The sequence below is a fragment of the Garra rufa genome, chromosome 3 (assembly GCF_049309525.1).
Source record: "Garra rufa chromosome 3, GarRuf1.0, whole genome shotgun sequence".
NCBI classification, from domain to species: domain Eukaryota; kingdom Metazoa; phylum Chordata; class Actinopteri; order Cypriniformes; family Cyprinidae; genus Garra; species Garra rufa.
Window position 1 is genome coordinate 33,543,052 of NC_133363.1, and position 23,041 is coordinate 33,566,092.

The following is a 23,041-nucleotide window of genomic DNA, read 5'->3' on the forward strand; positions in this document are numbered from 1 at the left end:
AGGATTAAAGATGAGATTTAAACAAACAAAGGATTGAACGAATAAACTATTCCTTCAGTAAATTTATTGATTGGAAATCTCTCTCAGAGACATGTTAGGATGTGACTATGCTGCCACTAAGTGGACATGTGCGAGACACATCTTTATGATATTACTGAGTATTGTTTTTTTTTTTTCAAAACAAGAACACTAACAAAACATTATACATAGGCCTACGGATGATTTACAATGTTTAATTACTGTTACAATCATAATAGCAAGTAAATAACCAATTACCACTAATAAATTTATTAAGTCAAATAAATTAAGACAAATAAACTGAGGGGGCGATTCGTTAAAATTTATTAACAAGGGAATTAACAAGGGATTTCACAAAAAAACATTTACTTTCCTTTTTTCTTGCATCAGATCAGTTGTAAATTTTATTGTTTTTTTTTAAACTCTCGTTCTTAAACAGTATAGGCTAATAAAATGAGCCAAATCTTTGTTTTTGTTTGTTTAAATATTATTAGATACTCACATGCAGAAGAAATATGGGTACAGGGATTCATATGTGCATCTGAACTCAGGTCATCCATGACGTCAGGAACGTGATGTCCTTTCTATTTTGACAAGATGTGTTAATCTTTGAGGTGAAAGTTTTTCCGACCTTGCTCCATCACCCCAAGTTATTCAGACTAGTTAATAAAACTAATTTCCCTTAAAAAGTGTGTCGCTATAACATTACATTATATAAGTTGAGCTCACTGGTGTTATTTTGAAAAGTCGGAAGGTCCTCCCAGCTGACTGTAACTGGCTGCAGTATAATCGCTAGTGTGCACGAGTAAGTTACTTTCCTTCCGGATTTTGCCTTTACGTGACCAGGTTTGTTTATATTCACTGAATGTACGCAAGCTTTATCGGAAAAAACAAGTTTTGTAAACAGTGGTGACAATGGGTCACAGTGTTTGGCGGTGCAGCGCTAGCGTTTCTAAACACCATGCAGCCGTTTGACAACTTGGTTTCAAGTTCGCCCAGCTCGCCTCCTCTTCTTAATGTCCGTGTTGGTGGTTTATTGCAGGAGGATGTTGGCTGTTTTTGAAGCATAAAGGTTTTTCGCAAACTTGCTAGAAGCTAAAATGAGGAGTCGCAGCAATTCTGGAGTTAAGCTTGACAACTACGCGCGGATAGTTAATCAGACTATTCTGCGTCACCAAGTGAGTGTCTGCATTTCCACTGACTCTTTCAACTGTTGATGCTTCACTATAGTTTGTGTTTTAACTAAACATGCCTTCATTCCTTATGTAGATGTTTTCGATCTGCAATAGTTCTTGGATCTTTATTCATGCAGAGAGAAGAGTATTGTAGTTCTCTGTTGTGTCAAAAACAAACACATTTTTATGTAGGCTATAAAAAATAAAGTCTGCATGTGCATGCTATAACAGGGGAGAAGTTTGACAAGGGCCTTTGCCAACAAAAGTGAAAAAAAGTTAATTAATAATTTTATCTGTGTTAGTGTATTTAATTATTAACTATTTGGTTCTAAGTAAGTATTTGACATAAGACACGTTGAGTGTTTTTGTTTTATGTGGATAAAATAATATACCTTCACAAAAAAAAAAAAAAAAAAAAAAAACTGTACTTGTACTGTAAATTCAAACGTAATTTCTGACACAGGTGTACACTACCAAGTCAAAAGATTTTTAATGCATTTTAAAGAAGTCTCTTCTGCTCACCAAGCCTGCATTTATTTGTTCCAAAATACAGCAAAAGCAGTAATATTGTGAAATAGTTTTACTGTTTAAAATAACTGCTTTCTATTTGAATATATTTTAAAATATAATTTATTCTTGTGATCAAAGCTACATTTTCAGCATCTTTACTTCAGTCTTCTGCGTCACATGATCCTTCAAAAATAATTCTAATACGCTGATTTGCTGTACAAGAAATTATTATTATTATCATCAATGTTTAAAACAGTTGAGTACATTTTTTTTCAGGATTCTTTGATGATTAGAAAGATACAAAGATCAGCATTTTTCTGAAATAAAAAGCCTTTGTGACATTATACACTATACCATTCAAAAGCTTGGAGTCAGTATAATTTTTTTTTGGGGGGGGGGATTATAGAAATTAATACTTTTATTTAGCAAGGATGTTTTAAATTGATCAAAAGTGATGATAAAGACATTTATAATGTTATTACAAAATATTTCAGATAAATGCTGTTCTTCTGAACTATATTTATCAAAGAAACCTGAAAAAAATTCTACATAGCTGTTTTTAACATAATAATGATAATAAGTGTTTTTTTTTGCAGCGAATCAGAATATTAAAAAAAATTCTGTGACTATTTTAGTAGACTAATTTTTTAGTAATTATGCTAAAATTTCGGTTTTGAAATCACAGGAATAAATTAAATTTTAAAATATATTAAAATAGAAACTGGTAATTTAAAAAGTATAAATATTTCAAAATTATACTGTTTTGCTGTATTTTGGATCACATAAATGCAGGCTTGGTGAGTGGAAGAGACATATTTAAAAAAAAAAAAAAAAGTTACAAATCTTACTGTTCAAAAGCTTTTTGCCTGGTAGTGTATATACATACTAATTGAACATTTGAGTTAAAATAGATTTTTCTAAGTCTCTTATGCTCACCAATGAAGCATTTATTTGATTAAAAACTTATTGAAATTATTACTATTTAAAAGTGCTCTTTTGTATTTTTATATATTTTAAAATACAATTTAATTCTGTGATGGCAAAGCTTAATTTTCAGCAGCCATTACTCCAGTCTTCAGTGTCACATGATCCTTCAGAAATCATTCCAATGTTATTCTCTAAAATGAATCTTTAATTTATTTCTTGCTGATCTCAAACTTTTGAATTGTAGATTACATAATCTAAATAGTAGTACTTGCATATTGATCATTATACATATAGCGTAGTACCTGAATCACTAAACAATTTTAACTTGTAGGACCCAGTGACAGGTCTGTTACCAGCAAGCAAAGAGCAGCCTGATGCCTGGGTGAGGGACAACGTTTATAGCATCCTGTCTGTCTGGGCTCTCAGTTTGGCCTACAGGAAAAACGCAGACCGTGATGAAGACAAGGCTAAAGCCTATGAGCTTGAGCAGGTACAAACTGGGATAGGATTTTTTGTCTTTATCATGCAGTGTGTTGGTATTGATTCTGATCTTACTTGAATGAATGTTCACATGATGAACTGATTGAGCACTCTTATTAATCCAGTACAGCTTTTAAGATAATTATTCATTAAAAAACATTGGTTCATGAGAAACATAAAAACTGGTTTTAAGTCAATTATTTTTATTGTTTGCTGTAGTGTGTCAGTAAGAAATGTCAGTTTACATTTTCAAACATTTATTTTGCCATTAATTGTAATAATACAATGAGAAACAGAATAAACTAAGACAGGCAAAGTCCAGAAGAACTCAGTGTTGTTTTTGACAACCATCTTAGATTTAGTCTTAGTCTTAGTCTTTTGGACTAAAATGCTTCTTAGTTTTAGTCAAATTTTAGTCACTTCTATATGTGATAGTTTTAGTCCAATTTTAGTCGACTAAAAGTAAAAAAGGTTTTAGTCTAGTTTTAGTCAAAAAAGGGGAAAAAGTAGTCTTTTAACAAATTAATGTAAGTCAGTAAGTATTTTGCTGTTGAGTAGTGTCACTTATAAGTTCTGAAAATAGCAGATCTATAGTTCAACACAATGTGAGCTTCCGGATCGACTATTTTCACCAATAATTACAATAATGAAGGAATGTTTTAGAACATAAAAGACAAACAAGGATGGAATGCTAAAACGGCTTGCCATACTAGTATAGCAAAGAGTATTTAATGCTAAAACGGCTTGCCATAGCGTCAGATACTTTTTAAGTTTTAATTGGCACGCACAATAAGCAGAAATGTCATGCATTTTAAACGTCTGACGGACCACCCACTAACATTTTCGTCTATTCTCGTCTCGTCAACGAAAACTCACACACGTCTCGTCATGTTTTAGTCATCAACGAGCTATTTTTATCTCGTCATCGTCTCGTTATCGTCATGAAAAAAAGTGGCGTCAACGAAATGATTTTGTCATCGTCATCATTGACGAAAACAACACTGGAAGAACTGTGGCAACATCTCCAAGATGCTTCAAGAAACCTACCTCCAAAGCTACAGTAGTGTTAAAAGTTTTAGACACTTTTGTAAAAATGCTGTAAAATGAGATTGCTGTCAAAAATAATCTCATAAATAGATTTTTCGTAATCAATTAATTTCTATTAACTCAATTAAATCAACATTTAGTGTTTGAAGCAGCTTTTGCCTTAGGTGCGCATAGTTTTTCAGGTAGCTTTGCAGGTAGGTCTCTTGAAGCATCTTGGAGATGTTGTCTCAGTTCTTCTGCATTTAGTCTGTCTCAGTTTGTTCTGTTTCTTCATGTCATTCCAGACAGACCCATTGATGATGAGATCAGATCTCTGTGTGGAGCACTGGCTGTTGTCAGACTCCTTTTGCAAACAAAAATCTCACTGGATTATTACAATTAATGGCAAAATGAATGTTTGGAAATGGAAACTGATATTTAATACTGTCACACTGCAGCAAAAATTAGAAATAACTCGATATGGTCTGCAGAATGAATATTTGTGATTACATGAGCATATGTGGAGTGGAGTGTATTATCTTACTTCCGTGCATGGTTTTTTTTTTTTTTTTTGTTTTTGTTTTTTAAAGAAAGGTCAGTTGTCTTTTCATGACTGTGTGTGTATGTATCGGTATGTCTAGGCTCTCTCTTTACAGTGGCTCAGAAGTATCATGTTACTCTTGCCTGTGCTATTAAATGAAGAGCCGAAAGGTCACAGTTGAGTCTGTGTTCCAAGTGTTGTTTTTGGAGGCAGTCAGTGTGTCTTGATCTCTTTTTTCTTTTTTCAGAGTGTGGTGAAGTTAATGAGGGGACTCCTTCAGTGCATCATGCGACAGGTACTGCCTGCCATTAACCCTCAGCCACCACACTACATGCTCAACAAATAAAAAAGATAATGCTAGTAAGATATACAACAGCCAGACCTGTCTGTACATTCCAAAACATGCATTTATAGCACCTTCCCTTTCTATTTATGTTACCATTCTATTTATCGGCCTGTAAATTAGGCTGTGAGGTATGAACACACATGCATACGCTACCAAGTTTGGGGTCAGTATTTTTATTTTTTTTACTTTTTAAATAATTAATTAATTAAATTAATAAAAACCTTACAAACACCAAACTATTGAACTGTAGTGTACATGAAGCACCCACAAGACATATTAACCATTTGTCTATTATACATTGTCTGAAGTGCTCTTTTGTGCTCTGAAGTGATCTGAAGTGGTCTCTCTTGTCCTCTTACATTATATCACTGCAGCTGGACAAAGTGGAGAAGTTCAAATACAGTAAGAGCACTTTGGACAGCCTCCACGCCAAGTACAACACTAAGACCTGTGCCTCTGTGGTGGGTGACAGGGAATGGGGGCATCTCCAGCTCGACGCTACCTCGCTCTATGTGCTCTTCCTGGCTCAGATGACTGCCTCAGGTACTCCAGGTCTCACTTCAGAGCTGGCATAACATGACTTAAGACACCGAAGCACTCACATCTTTCTCTAAAAGTGTGCAAGTTTTATTTCTTTTCCTCTGAAATAGTAAAATGAATTTTTATTGTCCGCATTATATAGTCTTTAGTAGGCTTTCACAAGTAATCGAATAAAAATTGAAGATTACGGTCATGGTTTGTCAGTAGGTTGTGAGCTTCAATTGTGAAATGTTAAAAAATTCATTATGTCTTATTGGTTGAACATTGTAGTTAGTTACAGATGAGACTAAATGATCATGACACAGTTATTCCACACAAAATAAAAAGTTTAATATTAAAGGGTTAGTTCACCTAAAAATGAAAACTGTGTTATTAATTACTCACCCTTATCTCATTCCAAACCTATAAACATTTGTTCATCTTTGGAATTTCAATAAAGATACTTTTAATATTCTCTTGTCATTTCCAAGCTTCAAAAAATTCATAAAGATATAAAAGTAATCCATATGGATCAAACAGCCTCAAGAGACACGATTGCTTTATATGATAAATAGATTTAATTTACATCATTCTAATATGCTGATTTGCTGGTCAATAAACAGTTTTTATTATTAATATTAATAATATTTAAAACAATTGAGTACATTTTCTTTTCAGGGTTTTTTGATGAATAGAAAGATCTAAAGATCAGCATTTATCTGAAATAAAAAGCTTTCGTAACATACAGTCAGTAATCCATAAAAAGTAACTGTAGTCTTGATTATGAGCATTATAAAATATAGTATACTACAAGTACTCGATTTTTGGAATTGATTATGTAATCCAGATTGCATGTAATCAGTTACTACTAAAATCTACAGATTACTTTTACAACATTTCTATGAACTTTTTGAAATTTTGATGTAATGGATGTTTTTAATGTAGGGACAGAAATCTCAGATGATGAACGACATGACAGACTTTAATTCTATTAATCAAAATGAAAGGAAAATAACCAACAGTTATGTTTTTTGCTGTTATTGTACAACCCTAAACTATGTCTAACAAATCATAGAAAAACAGCAATGTGAGGGGAGAAATACTGGAATCTAATTGGATACTGTTTTTTTACTGAGCCTAGCATTATTAGATTATCTCCCACATATCCTATGCTATGTCTTGTGTTCTTTTAGGGCTGCACATTGTGTACACTCAGGATGAGGTGGATGTGGTCCAAAATCTGCTGTTTTACATTGAATCTGCATACAAAGTGGCTGTAAGTTATCAGTATCGATCACAAAGGCCTTATATGTTTGTATATGCTTGAGTCGTTTTAGTCTGTAATTGTTTAAGAGCCACTGTGTGTCTCTAACTATCTTTTTCTCCTATGATTGTTCAGGATTATGGAATGTGGGAGAGAGGAGACAAAACCAACCAGGGGATCCCTGAACTCAATGCCAGCTCAATTGGAATGGCTAAAGTGAGTCTGAAACAAAATAGACAAAAGAAGCGTCCTTCTTTTTGTCACTATCTTTTTGACACAACTCACACACTTCTGTGTAATGTTGTCAGTCCTCTTCTGAGCAGCTGAGAATTCTCAGACTGACATGACGGGAGGGGCTGTTCACACCGTGCACTCGTGAACACCACATATTAACGTGACTCAATGTAACCTCAACATGGCCTCTCTGGTATTAATGTTCCTTCCCAGCTTTCCCTGCCAGCTTGTCATTTCTGTTTGTTCCTATTATATGCTCAGAGCAGAAAGGTTCTGGTTGTTCTTTCTCTGTCCAAGAAGACAGAGTACTCTTCTAAGGGAACTATCCCTTAACCTTGATTTAATACAATGTACTGGTTTGAATTCAATTGTGGAAGCCTCAATGATATTAACACTAAACGCAAGAGTAAAGGTCATCTCTGGCAGAGCAGGCTATGCCTAATTTGTTGTCTGTGGCCTTGGATTTGAGTGCACGCTGAATGAATGTTGGCTTTGTTGTGACCATTGAATTGAGATTCTTGCTAGGACAAAATACTGTAACAGCCTCTGAATGGACCTTTTGTAATTGCAGGCAGCACTTGAAGCCCTAGATGACTTGAATCTGTTTGGGGCCAAAGGGGGGCCTGACTCTGTTGTTCATGTCTTACCTGATGATATCCAGCACTGTCAGGTGAGGCTATAGAGATTGTAGTGCTCTGAATTATCCTATGCTTCAGCAGACATGATAACAAAAGATTTATTATCGTCTTACCACCATATATTCCTCTCTAGTCCATTCTGAGCTCCATGTTGCCCAGAGCTTCAACATCTAAAGAGGTGGATGCTGGCCTCCTGTCCATCATTTCATATCCAGCCTTTGCTGTGGAAGACATGGAGTTAGTCAATATCACTAAGGAGGAAATCATCTCCAAGCTCCAGGTCAGAACTTGATCTCAGACATGAGTGTCTCTCACTGTAGTATATTTGTAATTTGCATCTTTTTTGTCTGTAGGGAAGATATGGCTGTTGTCGTTTCCTTAGAGATGGCCACAAAACTCCTAAAGAGGTCAGTATGTCACACAGTGTATAATACTCACAAATTGGGCCATACATTAATTGTATTGGATAATGTTCCTAATGTAGAATAAGTAGAAAAAAAATACAGTTTTATATCCAAAAATAAAGGGATAGTTCATCTAAAAATGAAATTTACCCCATGATGTATTTACCTTCAAGCCATTCTAGGTGTACAGGTACATCTCAATAAATTGGAATGTTGTGGAAAAGTTCATTTATTTCAGTAATTCAACTCGAAATGTGAAACTTGTGTATTAAATAAATTCAATGCACACAGACTGAAGTAGTTTAAGTCTTTGGTTCTTTTAATTGTTGATTTGCCTCACGTTTAACAAAAACCCACCAATTCACTATCTCAACAAATTTAGATATGGTGACATGCCAGTCAACTCAAAAGACCTGCAAATGTTTCCTGAGCCTTCAAAATGGTCTCTCAGTTTGGTTCACTAGGCTACACAATCATAGGGGGACTGCTGATCTGACAGTTGTCCAGAAGACAATCATTGACACCCTTCACAAGGAAGGTGAGCCACAAACATTCATTGCCAAAGAAGCTGGCTGGTCACAAAGTGCTGTATCCAAGCATGTTAACAGAAAGTTGAGTGAAAGAAAAAGATGCACAACCAACCGAGAGAACCGCAGCCTTGAGAGGCTTGTCAAGCAAAATCGATTCAAGAATTTGGGTAAACTTCACAAGGAATAGACTGAGGCTTGGGTCAAGGCATCAAGAGCCACCACACACAGACGTGTCAAGGAATTTGGCTACAGTTGTCGTTTCCTCTTGTTAAGCCACTCCTGAGCCACAGACAATGTCAGAGGCGTCTTACCTGGGCTAAGGAGAAGAAGAAATGGACTGTTGCCCAGTGGTCCAAAGTCTTATTTTCAGACGAGAGCAAATTTTGTATTTAATTTGGAAACCAAGGTCCTAGAGTCTGGAGGAAGGGTGGAGAAGCTCATAGCTCAAGTTTCCATAGTCTGTGAGAATTTGGGGTGCAATGTCATCTGCTGTTGTTGGTCCACTGTGTTTTTTGAAAACCAAAGTCACTGCACCCATTTACCAAGAAATGTTAGAGCACTTCATGCTTCCTTCAGCTGAAAGATGCTGATTTTTTTTTTCCCAGCAGGATTTGGCACCTGCCCACACTGTCAAAAGCACCAAAAGTTAGTTAAATGACCATGGTGTTGGTGTGCTTGACTGGCCAGCAAACTCACCAGACCTGAACCCCATAGAGAATCTATGTAGTATTGTCAAGAGAAAAAATGCAGATGAGCTAAAGGCCACTGTCAAAGAAACCTGGGCTTCCATACCACCTCAGCAGTGCCACAGACTGATCACCCCCATGCCACGCCGAATTGAGGCAGTAATTAAAGCAAAAGGAGCCCCTACCAAGTATTGAGTACATATACAGTAAATGAACATTGCCTTGCCTTGCCTTTTTTATTGGTCTTATGAAGTATTCTAATTTGTTGAGATAGTGAATTGGTGTTATTTTTTAAATGTGAGCCAAATCATCAAAATTAAAAGAGCCACAGACTTGAACTACTTCAGTCTGTGTGCACTGAATTTATTTAATACACAAGTTTCACAATTTGAGTAGAATTACTGAAATAAATCAACTTTTCCTGACATTCCAATTTATTGCGATGCACCTGTATATGGCTTTCTTCTTTCAGACAAATACAATCAGAGTTATTAAAAAGGTCCTGGCTCTTCCAGGCATTATAATGGCAGTAAATTGGAAGAGCCAGGACATTTTTTAAAATAAGGGTCAATATCACCATAGAGTGCCTTTTAACCCTTAACTTTGGATGGGTTGAGGGTGAGTAAATCATGGTGTAATTTTCATTTTTGGGTGAAGTATACTTTAAGATTTATTTTCAGAAATATGTGGATGTGTACTTTAGATGTTAAATGTCTGTAACTATGTCTTTAATAAACTAAATTATTCATACTTTTTAAAATAATGTATTTCCAATAGGACCCCAACAGGCTGTACTATGAATCTGCTGAGCTGAAGCTTTTTGAAAATATTGAATGTGAATGGCCACTTTTCTGGACCTACCTGATCTTGGATGGCATCTTCATCAACAGTCCAGAGCAGGTAAAATCATTCAGATTTTTTTCTTCTGGCAGTAAAGCTTGAGAGAGACTTTCTAGAGGTTAAAAACAAGGTTGTGCTGCAGATGCAGACAGGCTGTATTTCCACATTTCTGTCCTCTCAGGTTCAGGAGTATCGAGAAGCTCTGGAAGGTATCTTGATCAAACAGAAAGATGGAATACGGCTGCTTCCTGAACTCTATAGTGTTCCTCCAGATAAAGTGAGAGATTCCTAAACAACCAATTAACCTGATTATAATTTGAATAGCAATAAAACGTCACTAGATTATTGTGAATTCAACATATTTTAAATTATTTCAGGTGGATGAAGAGTATGTCAGTCCGCACACAGTGGAGAGGATCCCAATGGGAAAGTGCCCTTTGAAGTGGGGACAGTCCCTTTATGTCCTAGGCAATCTTTTGGCAGAGGTGAGAAGTTATAGGACATTTCTGTGGTATACTTCTTCTTTGAAAGCTTTCTACCAAATTATGTTTGGGAAAGTGTGATGATCACCTCAAATTTCTCCTTTCCTTTCCATTTAAGGGTTTTTTGGCTCCTGGAGAGATAGACCCCTTAAACCGGAGGTTTTCTACCATCCCTAAACCAGATGTTGTTGTTCAAGGTATGTTTTAACATTAAAAAAACGCTTGCACTTTATGGCACATGTGATGGATTGCATTGTTGAAACTTATGCTGATGTTTGTATTTTGTTCTGACAAGTGTCCGTCCTTGCTGAGAATGAGGATATTAAGGCCCTCCTGCAGAAGAATGGGATTGATGTGGAGACAGTGGCAGACATCCACCCCATCAGAGTGCAACCATCTCGAGTTCTCAGCCATATTTATGCTAGACTAGGTAGGAAGTGGACCACCTAAAGGGATAGTTCACCCAAAAATGAAAATTATGTCATTAATTACTCACCCTCATGTCATTCCAAACCCTTAAGACCTTTGTTTGTCTTCAGAGCACAAATTAAGATATTTTTTATGAAATCCGAGAGCTTTCTGACCCTCCGTAGACAGCAAGGGTCCTACCACGTTTAACGTAATATGTGTTTAGTGGACAAACGAAGGTCTAACAGGATGGGAACAACATGAGGGTGAATAATTTTCATTTTTGGGTGAACTATCCGTTTAAGGTCTGTCTTGGTGCTAGTATGAACAAATACAAAACATTAGGGGTCAACCTATTATTTCTGCCAATATTAAGTATTTTTATGGTTAGCAGTATTGATCATTTTTAAAACCAAATTGCTGATCAAATAATTTAAAAGCATGTAAAGAAAGTTTTTGTCAGAGCCCTCGTTATTCTTAATTTTGACATTGATTTTAATGTGTACACCAGACATATATATCGGTTAAAAAAGATTGGTTATTGGTGTGCTTGATCTGTAATAATCGGTATCGGCATCCGCCCTGAAAAACACACATTGTTTGACCCCTACAAAACATGCTATTACTTTTTAAATTCAATGCTTGATTAGGGTGCATGTGTGTGTTTATTTTTCTCTAAGGGCGTAATGAGAGACTGGGGCTGACTGGCAGACCTTACCGTAGAATTGGCGTGTTGGGAACCTCCAAGCTGTACATCGTCCGCAACACCATCTTTAGCTTCACACCTCAGGTTCTTCATAATGTGCTAAAATAGGCATCTTTGAGCCTAATGCTGACTTAGACAGCCAAATTTGTGAGGCAGAAAGCCACAGAAAGGTGGCCACAGCTTTTAAAATAACGCATCATCAATTGGGCATTTTGGCGGCACTGAATGTAAACAATCCCACTAAACCGAACAAAACTTGCATATTTTGCTGATTATTGCTGCTGAAAATGGTCAATTGTTGTCTTGTTTTGGGCTGTACTAATCGGTCAGACTGGGGAAAACATTTGGAGAACTATAAACTGCCAAAAGTTATAACAAATCAAGGAGATGAGTGCAAAAAAAAAATGTTTGTGGTTGGCCAAACTGAACCAGGATTTCCAGGGCAAGAATCTTGGCAACATTCTTATTTGTTCTTATCATTTCCAGTCAGGTAGGTGAAATATTAGACACATATCTTAATTAATACTGTTCGTATGTAACTTTACCACCTATTAATTTTAGTTTGTCAAAATATTGGGCCCCTACCTGCTTACTAAGCCCTTCTCTATATGATTTAGCAGCTTGAACATTCCAAGATTTTTCAGTGGTTTAGACAGCATTAATGACCAGAGCAAGGTATTTAGTAGTATATTAATTGCAGTTCATGCCATTGTTCACATCCGAGTATTGCCAATATTGCTGCACATCTGGGTAACTGACCAAATCATGATGCATTTGATTAGTTTTTTCATATTTTCTCTGTCTTATCCCATTATTTGTCTTCATTTCTCTGGGTTTCCCTGTAGTTCATAGATCATCAGCAGTTCTATCTGGCTTTGGACAACAAGATGATTGTGGAAATGTTGCGCACTGACCTGTCTTACCTGTCCTCTCGCTGGAGGATGACCGGCCGTCCTACTGTCACCTTTCCCGTTTCCCAGACCATGCTTAGTGAGTAAAAATCTGCACCTCTGATAATGTGGATTCATCTCAACAAATTCTAAATGTGAGGTGTGTAGTTTTACCTTAATTTTTTCTGTTCTGTGTTACTTGTTAGACAATGAACACACAGACTTGGACCCTGCTGTGCTGGCTACCCTTAAGAAATTACAGGATGGCTACTTTGGAGGGGCAAGGTTAGAATGAGGCTTTAAATACAATGTCATCAACAATATATATTCAAGAGCAGTGTCAGCTTACTTGCCTACTACTTTCAATTTTGCTAGGATCCAGACTGGCAAGTTATCTGAATTCCTGACCACATCTTGTTGTGCTCATCTGAGCTTCCTCGATAGTGGTAAGACACGCTCCAATAGGGGCTGGGATGAAGATGATGATGTTGAGGACGACTACTTTAGAGGTGCTGTGCATGACCTGAGCTTCAGTGATGGTAAGGGAAATAATATCTTGATAAAGAGATTTTATTTTAAAATGATCAAATACAGATGTTAGTAAAGCTAGAGATGAAATCCTTGATGTAGGGTTTTGATTTGAATAGTTGAAATTGATAAGCTTTTTGTTTTTTTATGTTTTCTATTGCATTTGATAATTTGGAATCATTTGCATTTTCCTTTTCTCTCATTTTATATTGTTCATTGTACAAGTTCCCACACTTTATTTATTTTAATCTTTTGAGTCCAATCTTTAGGGAGAGCTTGTGCAATGTGTTTTAAGTGAACTAAATGACTTAAACAGTTTGTATAATGAATTTTCTGGAGAAAACATTTACACATCTCTGACCTTTGACCCTTTTGGTTTACTTTGGCATTTCAGCCTTTTTCTCTGCCATCATTGCAAGTTGTGATGATTTTTATGTTGATCATTTGTAAGCACTTGTGTGAAAACCAGCATTATGTTGCACAAGATTTATGCATTTGTTTTGCATTTTATTTAAGGTTCTGTGGTATTTCTGGTGAGGACTGAAATGGATGGATTGATTAGAAATAAACAATCTGGGTTATCAAGCCTGAAATATTCTCCAAGGAATGCATTTACACTTGCACTGTAGTCTGCTCTGTAATGTCACAAAAGCACTTTAGTTTGGTGCTTTTCTCTTTTAGTTGAATGTCTTGCAACTCATTGTCAGCTCCAACCCAGTAAGCTCTCTTTTTCTCATTGCTCTTTCTTTCTAATCCTGACTTCTAACATTTCTTTTTCAGATACAGATGATCTAGCACAATACCTGGACCAGCTGTTGACTGCAGCGGTGCCTCAGCAGGGGCTCAAAGTCGAGGCACAGGCAAAAGGTCTTAGTCGCTTCAAGGCTGCAGCCACTAAGACACGTGAGATGGTGTCTCTCATGAACAAAGCCAAGGAGCTCCAAATCCACAGTGAGCTGAACCAATATTAACCACTACTAATTTTACTTGTTGAAAGGTCATTTTTAGGGATGCAACAACTAGTCTTAAAACCCTCACCCTCATGTCATTCCAAACCTGCAAGACCTTTGTTCATTTTTCAAACACAAATTAAAAGATTATTATTTTTTTTTTTTGATGAAATTCGAGAGCTCTCTGACCCTCCATAGACAGCAAGTGTCCTACCACTTTCAAGGTCTAAAAAGGTACTATGAAGCTACAGGAAAACTATTTATTGCACAAAAATTACAATAACACATTTATTCAACAATTCTTCTCCTCCGCGTCACGCTAGCGCCATTTTGGAGAGTACCACGATGAGGCATTTTTTTGTTGTATATTTTCATTAATTTTTCCTGTCTTTTTCTTTACTTTTCTGTCTGATTTTCAGATGTGCACATGTATCTTCCCAATAAGCTCTTCCACTCCCCTCAGCCTGCACTTAATCTAAAAGATTTCCCGGGACAACGTACAAGTCATGTGTGTATATGCACACACATGAAGTATCTTTTTATAATCCAAAACTGAGACAACAGAAAACTCTTTAATATGTTTTATTAATCTCTGTAGAGTCCAGAGGTGCTTGTGTCCTCTGAATGTAACCTGCCTCGGGATACACATGGCGGCATTGACTATAGTGGTCTAGTCCAGGTGCTTAAAGATACTCAGAGCCTACATGACCAGGCCGACATCCTCTACATCCTTTTCAAAGACAAGTAAGCCAAATACCATGTTTGAATCTAAGTTATCAGTTGTCTATACTGTTTAATTGTATAATGAATCTATCGTGTTCCCACAGGGGAATGGACTGGGATACACAGCTGCATGGGAAAGGCACCACTGTCAAGAGTTTGCTGGTGGAACTCTATGACAAGGCAGGAGATTTGCGTTGCTGGGATCTCATTCGTATGATTTCAGGCATGCTTCGCAAGAAAGTGGAGGAACTAGACTGGGTAAAGATCTAAATGCAATTGCATTCCTCTCACACAAAAAAAAATATTACATATGCTCTTTTTGTGAGATCAGCACTCTAAATTCACAGGATGTGTTTATGTTGTATGTGCTTCATAAATCGTTCTGTATTTTGCCTGATGGTCATGTTTCTAGGCCTGCTCAGATTTGCTGGCTCATCAAAAGCACTTGACAGTCGGTTTACCGCCGGAGCCCAGAGAGAAGACCATTACTGCGTGAGTTTTCATAGTCATTCACAGTTCAGATGAAACCAAAATGCTGCACTATATTGTTAGCATGTGGGTGATCTGGATGTTTCTCTGCAGGCCTTTGCCTCCTGACCAACTGGCCTTACTTATTGATGAAGCCAGCGAGAACAACATCACTATTGCCATCCTCACACAGGTTACATGCAAACATACACTGATTCTACACTATTGTTTAAAAGTATTGGGTTAGTAAACTTTATTTTAGCATGAATAGTTCTATTTTATTTTCAAGGATGCATTATTATTGATCAAAAGTGGCAGTGAAAGTTTTATGTTCTTACGAAACATTTTTGTTTCATAGGAATGCATTATGGTTTTCACAAAAAAAATACGCAGCACAACCTTTTTAACATTGATAATAATAAGAAATGTTTCTTGACCAAATCAGTAGATTACAATGATTTCTGAAGAATGACGTAATGGCTGATGAAAATTCAGTTTTGCTATCACACTAATAGATTACTTCTTAAAATATCTAAAAATAGAACATTTTAAATTGTTATAATATTTCAAAATATTGCTGGTTTTACTGTATTTTTGATCATATAAATGAAGCCTGGATGACAGTATGAGACTTTTTAAAAACTTATGAACAGTAGCGTGTATAAATTATTTAATGAGCAAACAAAGAATTTGTAAACTTCATGAGAGTAATGTTTATACACTACCAGTCAAAAGTTTTTGAACAGTAAGATTTTTAATGTTTTAAAAAGTTTTTCTCATCACCAAGCCTGCGTTTATTTGATCCAGTACAGCAAAAACAGAAAAATATTTTTACTATTTAAAATAACTGTTTTCTATTTAAATGTATTTTATTCCTGTGATTTCAACTCTGCTTTTTCAAAGCATCATTACTCCAGTCACATGATCCTTTAAAAGTCATTCTAAGATTCTGATTTGCTGCTCAAAAATATCAAATATGTGACCCTGGACCACAAAACCAGTCTTAAGTCGCTGGGGTATATTTGTAGCAATAGCCAAAAATACATTGTATGGGTCAAAATTATTGTTTTTTCTTTTATGCCAAAAAATCATTAGGAAATTAAGTAAAGATCATGTTCCATTAAGATTTTTTGTAAAACTCCTACTATAAATATATCAAAATGTAATTTTTGATTAGTAATATGCATTGTTAAGAGCTTAATTTGGACAACTTTAAGGGTAATTTTCTCAGTATTTTGATTTTTTTTGCACCCTCAGATTCCAAATTTTCAAATAGATGTATCTCGGCCAAATATTGTCCTATCCTAACAAACTATACATCAATAGAAAGCTTATTTATTGAGCGTTCATATGATGTATACATCTCAGTTTTGTAAAATTTTACCTTATGACTGGTTTTGTGGTCCAGGGTCACACATTTGCTTTGATTACAGGAATAAATTACATTTTAAAACATATTCAAATAGAAAACTGTTATTTTAAATAGTAAATTATTTTTCAAAATTTTACTGTTTTTGCTGTACTTAGAATCAAATAAATGCAGGTTTGGTGAGCACAAGATACTTCTTTAAAGAACATTAAATTCAGTTCAATTTGTGTGGGATCATTTTTGTTTTCAATATATTTGTTTGTTTTTGTGCATGCATTAGGAGATCATGGTGTACCTGGCAATGATCATCAGAACACAGCCCAGTTTGTTCAGTGAGATGTTTCGGCTGAGGATTGGCCTCATTATTCAGGTTATGGCAACCGAGCTGGCCCAGTCTCTAAACTGCTCAGGTGACTGCATATATCATTCATCATGTGTTCATAGTGCATTTTAGGAGATTGAAGGATGTGTTTTCCATTTACAAGTAAAAACATATGTATTTAATGTGTGTTGAAGGTGAGGAGGCCACTGAGAGTCTGATGAAACTGAGTCCCTCTGAGTTGAAGAATCTTCTCCACCACATTTTAAGCGGCAAAGAATTTGGTGTTCAAAGAAGTGGTGAGTAACTTAATGAGAATTTACTGTGATGTGTAATTTTGAGCAAAAATGTAAAAATTAAAGATTCATGTGTCAATGAGTTTGCATCGATAGCTAATATTCTGTGCTGTTCAGTTCGTTCAGTTGAGCCTGGCGTCAGTCCTGTCATCTCCATCCATGAGGTCGGCAATGTTGGTGCTACCAAGAGTGAGCGTGCAGGCATCAGCAAACTGAAGAGTGACATGAAGATGGTAGGTGACTGAAGAAGACTAAAGAAACAAAAGCATACAGTGCCCTCCACTAATATTGGCACCCTTAGTAAAGATGAGCAAAGGTGACTGTGAAAATAAATCTGCATTGTTTATCTTTTAGATCTTTCATTTGAAAAATTCACAAAATTCTAACCTTTCATTGAAGTAAAACAATGGAAAATGGGGGGGATATCTCATTATGAATTTTTTTCTCTAGTTCACATAGGCCACAATTATTGGCACCCCTAAAATTTTGTCTAAGTAAAATATCTCTAAAGTATATTCCCATTAATATTACATTTTTTTTAGCACACCAGGGTGGCTAGGAGTATAAAATTGTCCTGTCATGACTTTCTGTTCCACAGGATTATAAATATGAGGAACACAAAAGCTAAATTCTCTTAATCAAGAAGTAAAACCAAAGAATGTAGTTCTGATGTGCAAAACAAGTTTGTTGAGCTTCACAAAATAGAAAGTGGCTGTGAGAAAAGAGCTAAAGCATTAAAAATCCCCATTCCCACCATCAGGGCAATAATTAAGAAGATCCAATCAACTAAAGATGTTTCAAATCTGCCTAGAAGAGGATGTGTGTCTATATCATCCTAATGCACGATAAGGAGGAGAGTTTGAGTGGCCAAAGACTCTCCAAGGATCACAGTTGGAGAATTGCAGAGAAAGCCTAAAATAAAATGATCAAATAGCCCCTACATCACCACATGTTGTTCCAGAGGGTTTCAAGAAAAAATCCTCCTGGCTCACCCAAAAACAAAGTCCAGCATATTTAATTGTCAGACATGATTGGAACTTCAAACAGGACTTGCTTCTATGGTCAGATGAAACTAAAAATGAGCTTTTTGGCAGCTAACCCTCCAGATGGTTTTGGTGCAGACAGGGATAAAAAAGTACCCCATGCCCACGGTTAAAAATACTGCTGGGTCATTTTTCTGCCAGAGGTCCTGTACATCTTGTTTAGATACATGGCTTCATAGATTCTATCAAATACCAGCAGATAAAAAAAATCAAAACCTCACTCCCTCTGTTAGAAATCGTTAGACATCTGTTAGAAAACAAACATCAAAATCAACACGAAATTGTGTCACTAAGCACAGAATGAAGCTTCTACCATGGCTGTCCCAGTTCCCTGACCTGAACCCTGTATAGAAACTGAAGAGAAGAAGCATCAGCATAAAGCTGGGAAGAGAGAGATTCTAGAAAATCTAGAGAGATTCTGTATGAAGGAATGGTCTCTGATCTCTTGTCAGGTGTTCTCCAAACTCATTAGACATTGTTGGAGAAAACTCAGAACTGTTATCTTGGGAAAACGACGTTGCAATAGTTGGGTGCCAATAATAGTGGCCAATGTGAAAAACATTTATTTCATAATGAGATTTCACCCCTAGGTTCTATTGATTTACTTCAATGACAGGTTAGAATTTTGTACATTTTTTGAGTGAAAGATCAAAAGGATAAATTGTGCAGATTTATTTTCACATCCACCTTTGCTCATATTTACCAAGGATGCCAGTATTAGTGGAGGGCACCGTATATAGGCCAGATATTACAAAGACACAATTAAATTAAATTGTGTAAACATTATAGTGACCATATATGTCATGTCCTTATGTGTTTAATACTTTTTAAATGCTTTCAGCTGGAAGAACGACTCTCATGGTCGGTCCAAAGTAAGGTGATGTGTCTAATGAGCTGTGACTCAGTCTAATGGTCTAATCTCAAATTAAGTTCAGAAACAGTCAGGGTATAAACTAATTATAAAAGTCAGGGTATAAACTAACATAATTTGCTTAATTTGGTGGGTTAATCATCTACGAATTTAATGCTGTGTGAAGAAAAAACACGGTACATCTAAAATTTGAATCTGTCACCTCTAAAAAGTCATTGTTTGCATAATTTGTTGGGTAAATTATCTATGAATGAATTTAATGGTAAATTCAAATGTACATGTAAGGTTGGATTCTATGTGTCGCATAAAGGGGGTCTGAAGGTGCATTACAAGATGATTAATTCCATGGGTGATGTGAACATAATTGTTGAAGGTGGCTAAAAAGATTTTTGTCATTTAGGAAGTTTGTAAAACTGACCACCCCCATTGCTGTCTGTCTTTTCTCTTTGTAGACATTTTCAAGTCAGTCCTTTGACACTGAGCACATGGAGTCAGGGGTAAGTTAGTTCTTAGAAGTCATATTAACATTTGGCTTTTAGGCTTCAAAATTCAATAAAGCTGTATTCCTTTGTGAAGATTGCCTTGATGTAAGAATCATAAGCTTTTGGTGGATATCTCTTATCCACAGAATAAGAGATTAAATGTATTGTTTTGCCTTTGGATGTTAGAATCGGAATGCAAATCATTTTTATAGAATACTGTCATCAAAGACGCCATTTGAAACTGAACGCAGCCATTTAAACAGATAGACTATGGATGAAACCTGCTATGATTACTCAACTTTTAAAGCATAAATTTGATTCAAACAATAGGTCTACATAATATTTATATATGCTGTTCATAAGGGGCATATTGTATTAACCCTACAGTTACAGCATGAAATATTATTTAAACCTATAATATTTTGCATTTATCCATTTTATCTCACAATTCTGACTTTTTTCAGCACAAATTCAAGTTTATATGTCATATTTTAGACTTTATAACTCGATTTAACTCGGCAATAGCAAGTTTGTCAATTCTGAGGGGGGAAAAAGCCAGAAGTGCGGGATATAAACTCATGATTTTAAGCTGAAATAATGACAAGTTGATTTTTCTTATCAGAATTGTGAGATATAATTTCAGGATTGTGAAAATAAAGTCCGAATTTTGAAATATAAACTGAAATTTAGCTTTTTTTATTCTTTTATTCCATGGCTTCTGAAAACTGCTATTTTCTGCCACCGGATAGACTCCGCACACAATAACACGCCATCACTGTTTGCAAAAACTGAATTGGTCTATAGGCCTAATGTTGATCCCTTTTGTTGTTTCACAGTTTGTTATTAGTTATTAGAACTTATTAGTTTCACAGGTAGTTGATCTGTGCTAAAATATGACTTACAGAGGTACCGGATGCCTTCAATTGATTCATTTGATGGCCCAGTCAGTGTTGGTTCGTCCCGGGATAGTCGGCAGGGCCAGTGGCTGCGCAGAAGAAGGCTTGATGGTGCTCTTAACAGGGTTCCTGTAGGCTTCTATCAAAAAGTCTGGAAGATTCTGCAGAAGGTTGGAAGATTAAATTGTAAAACACTTAGAAAAAGATTTGAATGCAAAATGGTGGACTATATTAATTTGTTTGTTTGTTTTTTTGTCCACAGTGTCATGGCCTTTCAATTGAAGGCTTTGTGCTACCATCTTCTACTACAAGAGAGGTTTAGGACTAATAGAAATCATTTCACAAGTTCCTCTCATTGCTTTCTGTAACATTGACTGTTCATCTTCGATATCTCCTCCTTTTTCCAGATGACCCCAGGTGAGATTAAGTTTGCGGTACATGTGGAAAGGGTGCTAAACCGTGTCCCTCAGCCTGAATATAGACAGCTGCTGGTCGAAGGAATCCTGGTACTGACAATGCTGGCTGATGTGGACATTCAAAGCATTGGCAGCATCATCCACATTGAGAAGATCGTTCACATTGCCAATGACATGTTCTACAAGGACCAGGTATGAGGATTTAAAGGGTTAGTTCACCAAAAATAAAAATTCTGTCATTAATTACTCACCCTCATGTCATTCCAAACCCATAAATTTTTTTGTTTATCTTCTGAGCAAATTAAGATATTTTTGATGAATTGATCTGAGAGCTTTCTGACCCTCCGTAGACACCTTTCAAGGACCCTTGCTGTCTATGGAGGGTCAGAGAGCTCTTGAATTTCATCAAAAGTATCTTAATTTGTGTTCTGAAGATGAACGACAGTCTTACAGGTTTGGAACAACATGAGGGTAAGTAATTAAAGGAGTAGTTCACTTTTAGAACAAAAATATACAGATAATGTACTCACCCCCTTGTTATCCAAGATGTTCATGTCATTCTTTCTTCAGTCGTAAAGTAATGGTGTTTTTGAGGAAAACATTTCAGGATTTCTCTCCAGATAATGGACTTCTATGGTGCCCCTGAGTTTGAGTTTCCAAAATGCAGTTTAAATGCAGCTTCAAAGAGCTCTAAATGATCCCAGCTGAGGAAGAAGGGTCTTATCTAGTGAAATGGTCAGTTATTTTTTTTAAATGTTTACAACTTGTATACTTTTTAATCTCAAACGCTCATCTGGCCGAGCTAGACAAGGCGAGAATTTGCGGTTACAAAGTATATAAATTGTAATTTATTTTAGAAAATAACCCATTGTTTTGTTAGATAAGACCCTCCTTTCCTCGGCTGTGATCGTTTAGAGCCCTTTGAAGCTGCATTTTGGAAGTTCAAACTCAGGGGCACCATAGAAGTCCATTATATGGAGAGAAATCCTGAAATGTTTTACTCAAAAAAACTTAATTTCCTTACGACTGAAGAAAGAGAGACATGAACATCTTGGATGAGAAGGGGGTGAGTACATTATCTGTACATTTTTGTTCTGACAGTGAACTACTCCTTTAATGACAGAATTTACATTTTTGGGTGAACAATCCCTTTAACTAAAATGTTTTCACTTGGCATATATTATCATCAAATATTAAGTATTTTCCTTTCTTTCACTCCTGCAGAAGGATCTTGGTGCAGAGGACAGTATTTTAGAAAAGGATCACTCTACGGGCATCTGCCGTCTCCTGTATGATACTGCACCCAGCGGTCGCTTTGGCACCATGACATACCTCACTAAAGCTGTTGCTAGCTATGTCCAGGACTTCCTCCCTAGTGGCGCCTGTACTGTACAGTGATATCATTATGTTTTTAAATAGTATAGTTTTATTGTACAGAGAAAGAGACCACTATTTTAAAGCAGTTATTTAGGTGTGTGTTGAGTTTGAGTGTGAAAGCTACCTGCAACTGTTTGGAACAAGACTGAATAAACTTGTTGAACAAATGCTTTGGCAGTTCACAGTTTGATGCTATTATCATTGGATAGTCTTAATATAGATTTTCCATAGACTTAAGTCAGGGTAGCTCCATATTTAATTTTTGACAGGAAAGAAAAAGAGGCTGTGAGGAATGGAAAGTATGTCCTTATACAGGCGCATTTTCTTTTGCGTAAAATTTAAAATGGTGTCTGTACTGAGTGTATTAAGCATGCAAGTTTTTGTTTGCCAACACATAAATGAAGAGCTATACTGCATAAACTAAGAATAGTGTATGTTTACAATCGACAGCTAATGGAGAGGCAACTACTTATGTATAGTACTTAACATTAGTTGTGTTTTAGACTTGTATTTGTGGTCTTTACAGCTCTGTTACAAGCCAGTAGTAGATATTTGCATGTATTTGAAGCTTTTATGGAATAGTAACTTTTATTTATTTTGCTTACAATGTAATAACAACTAAATTAAATTTAAATTTGAATAAACATATTTCACTTATTGAATACCAAGACATTTGTGA

The 23,041-nt window shown here is 36.0% G+C and overlaps 1 protein-coding gene across 3 annotated transcripts; it reads left to right on the forward strand.

Annotated features, from left to right (window-relative positions):
• The first annotated feature begins 713 nt into the window (after window positions 1-713).
• On the forward strand, window positions 714-23,032 carry phka1a (phosphorylase kinase, alpha 1a (muscle)). Of its 3 annotated transcripts, none has more exons than XM_073835975.1 (34): window positions 714-823; window positions 1,061-1,196; window positions 2,962-3,120; window positions 4,925-4,972; window positions 5,398-5,566; window positions 6,736-6,818; window positions 6,942-7,022; window positions 7,612-7,710; window positions 7,812-7,958; window positions 8,032-8,085; window positions 10,076-10,198; window positions 10,320-10,415; window positions 10,516-10,623; window positions 10,739-10,817; window positions 10,916-11,050; window positions 11,709-11,818; window positions 12,580-12,724; window positions 12,831-12,909; window positions 13,000-13,163; window positions 13,933-14,103; window positions 14,522-14,610; window positions 14,701-14,846; window positions 14,930-15,083; window positions 15,238-15,317; window positions 15,408-15,486; window positions 16,943-17,072; window positions 17,179-17,280; window positions 17,395-17,510; window positions 19,162-19,197; window positions 19,644-19,688; window positions 20,578-20,739; window positions 20,832-20,885; window positions 20,977-21,177; window positions 22,210-23,032. In XM_073835975.1, the coding sequence occupies exons 2-34, from the start codon at window positions 1,119-1,121 to the stop codon at window positions 22,381-22,383; spliced, it is 3,696 nt and encodes a 1,231-aa protein (XP_073692076.1). In that variant the 5' UTR covers window positions 714-823; window positions 1,061-1,118; the 3' UTR covers window positions 22,384-23,032. The 3 variants fall into 3 exon arrangements, with proteins under 3 accessions (XP_073692076.1, XP_073692075.1, XP_073692077.1); XM_073835974.1 differs by having other exon boundaries at window positions 775-864; XM_073835976.1 differs by lacking the exon at window positions 19,162-19,197 and having other exon boundaries at window positions 775-864.
• The last annotated feature ends 9 nt before the right edge of the window (window positions 23,033-23,041 follow it).

Coding starts and splice junctions, on each gene's coding strand:
- phka1a (XM_073835975.1), top strand. CDS start 1,119: ATGAGGAGTCGCAGCAATTCTGGAGTTAAGCTTGACAACTACGCGCGG. Junction 11,819..12,579: donor TCTTTAGCTTCACACCTCAG/GTTCTTCATAAT, acceptor GTTTCCCTGTAG/TTCATAGATCATCAGCAGTT. Junction 19,198..19,643: donor CATGGTCGGTCCAAAGTAAG/GTGATGTGTCTA, acceptor TTCTCTTTGTAG/ACATTTTCAAGTCAGTCCTT.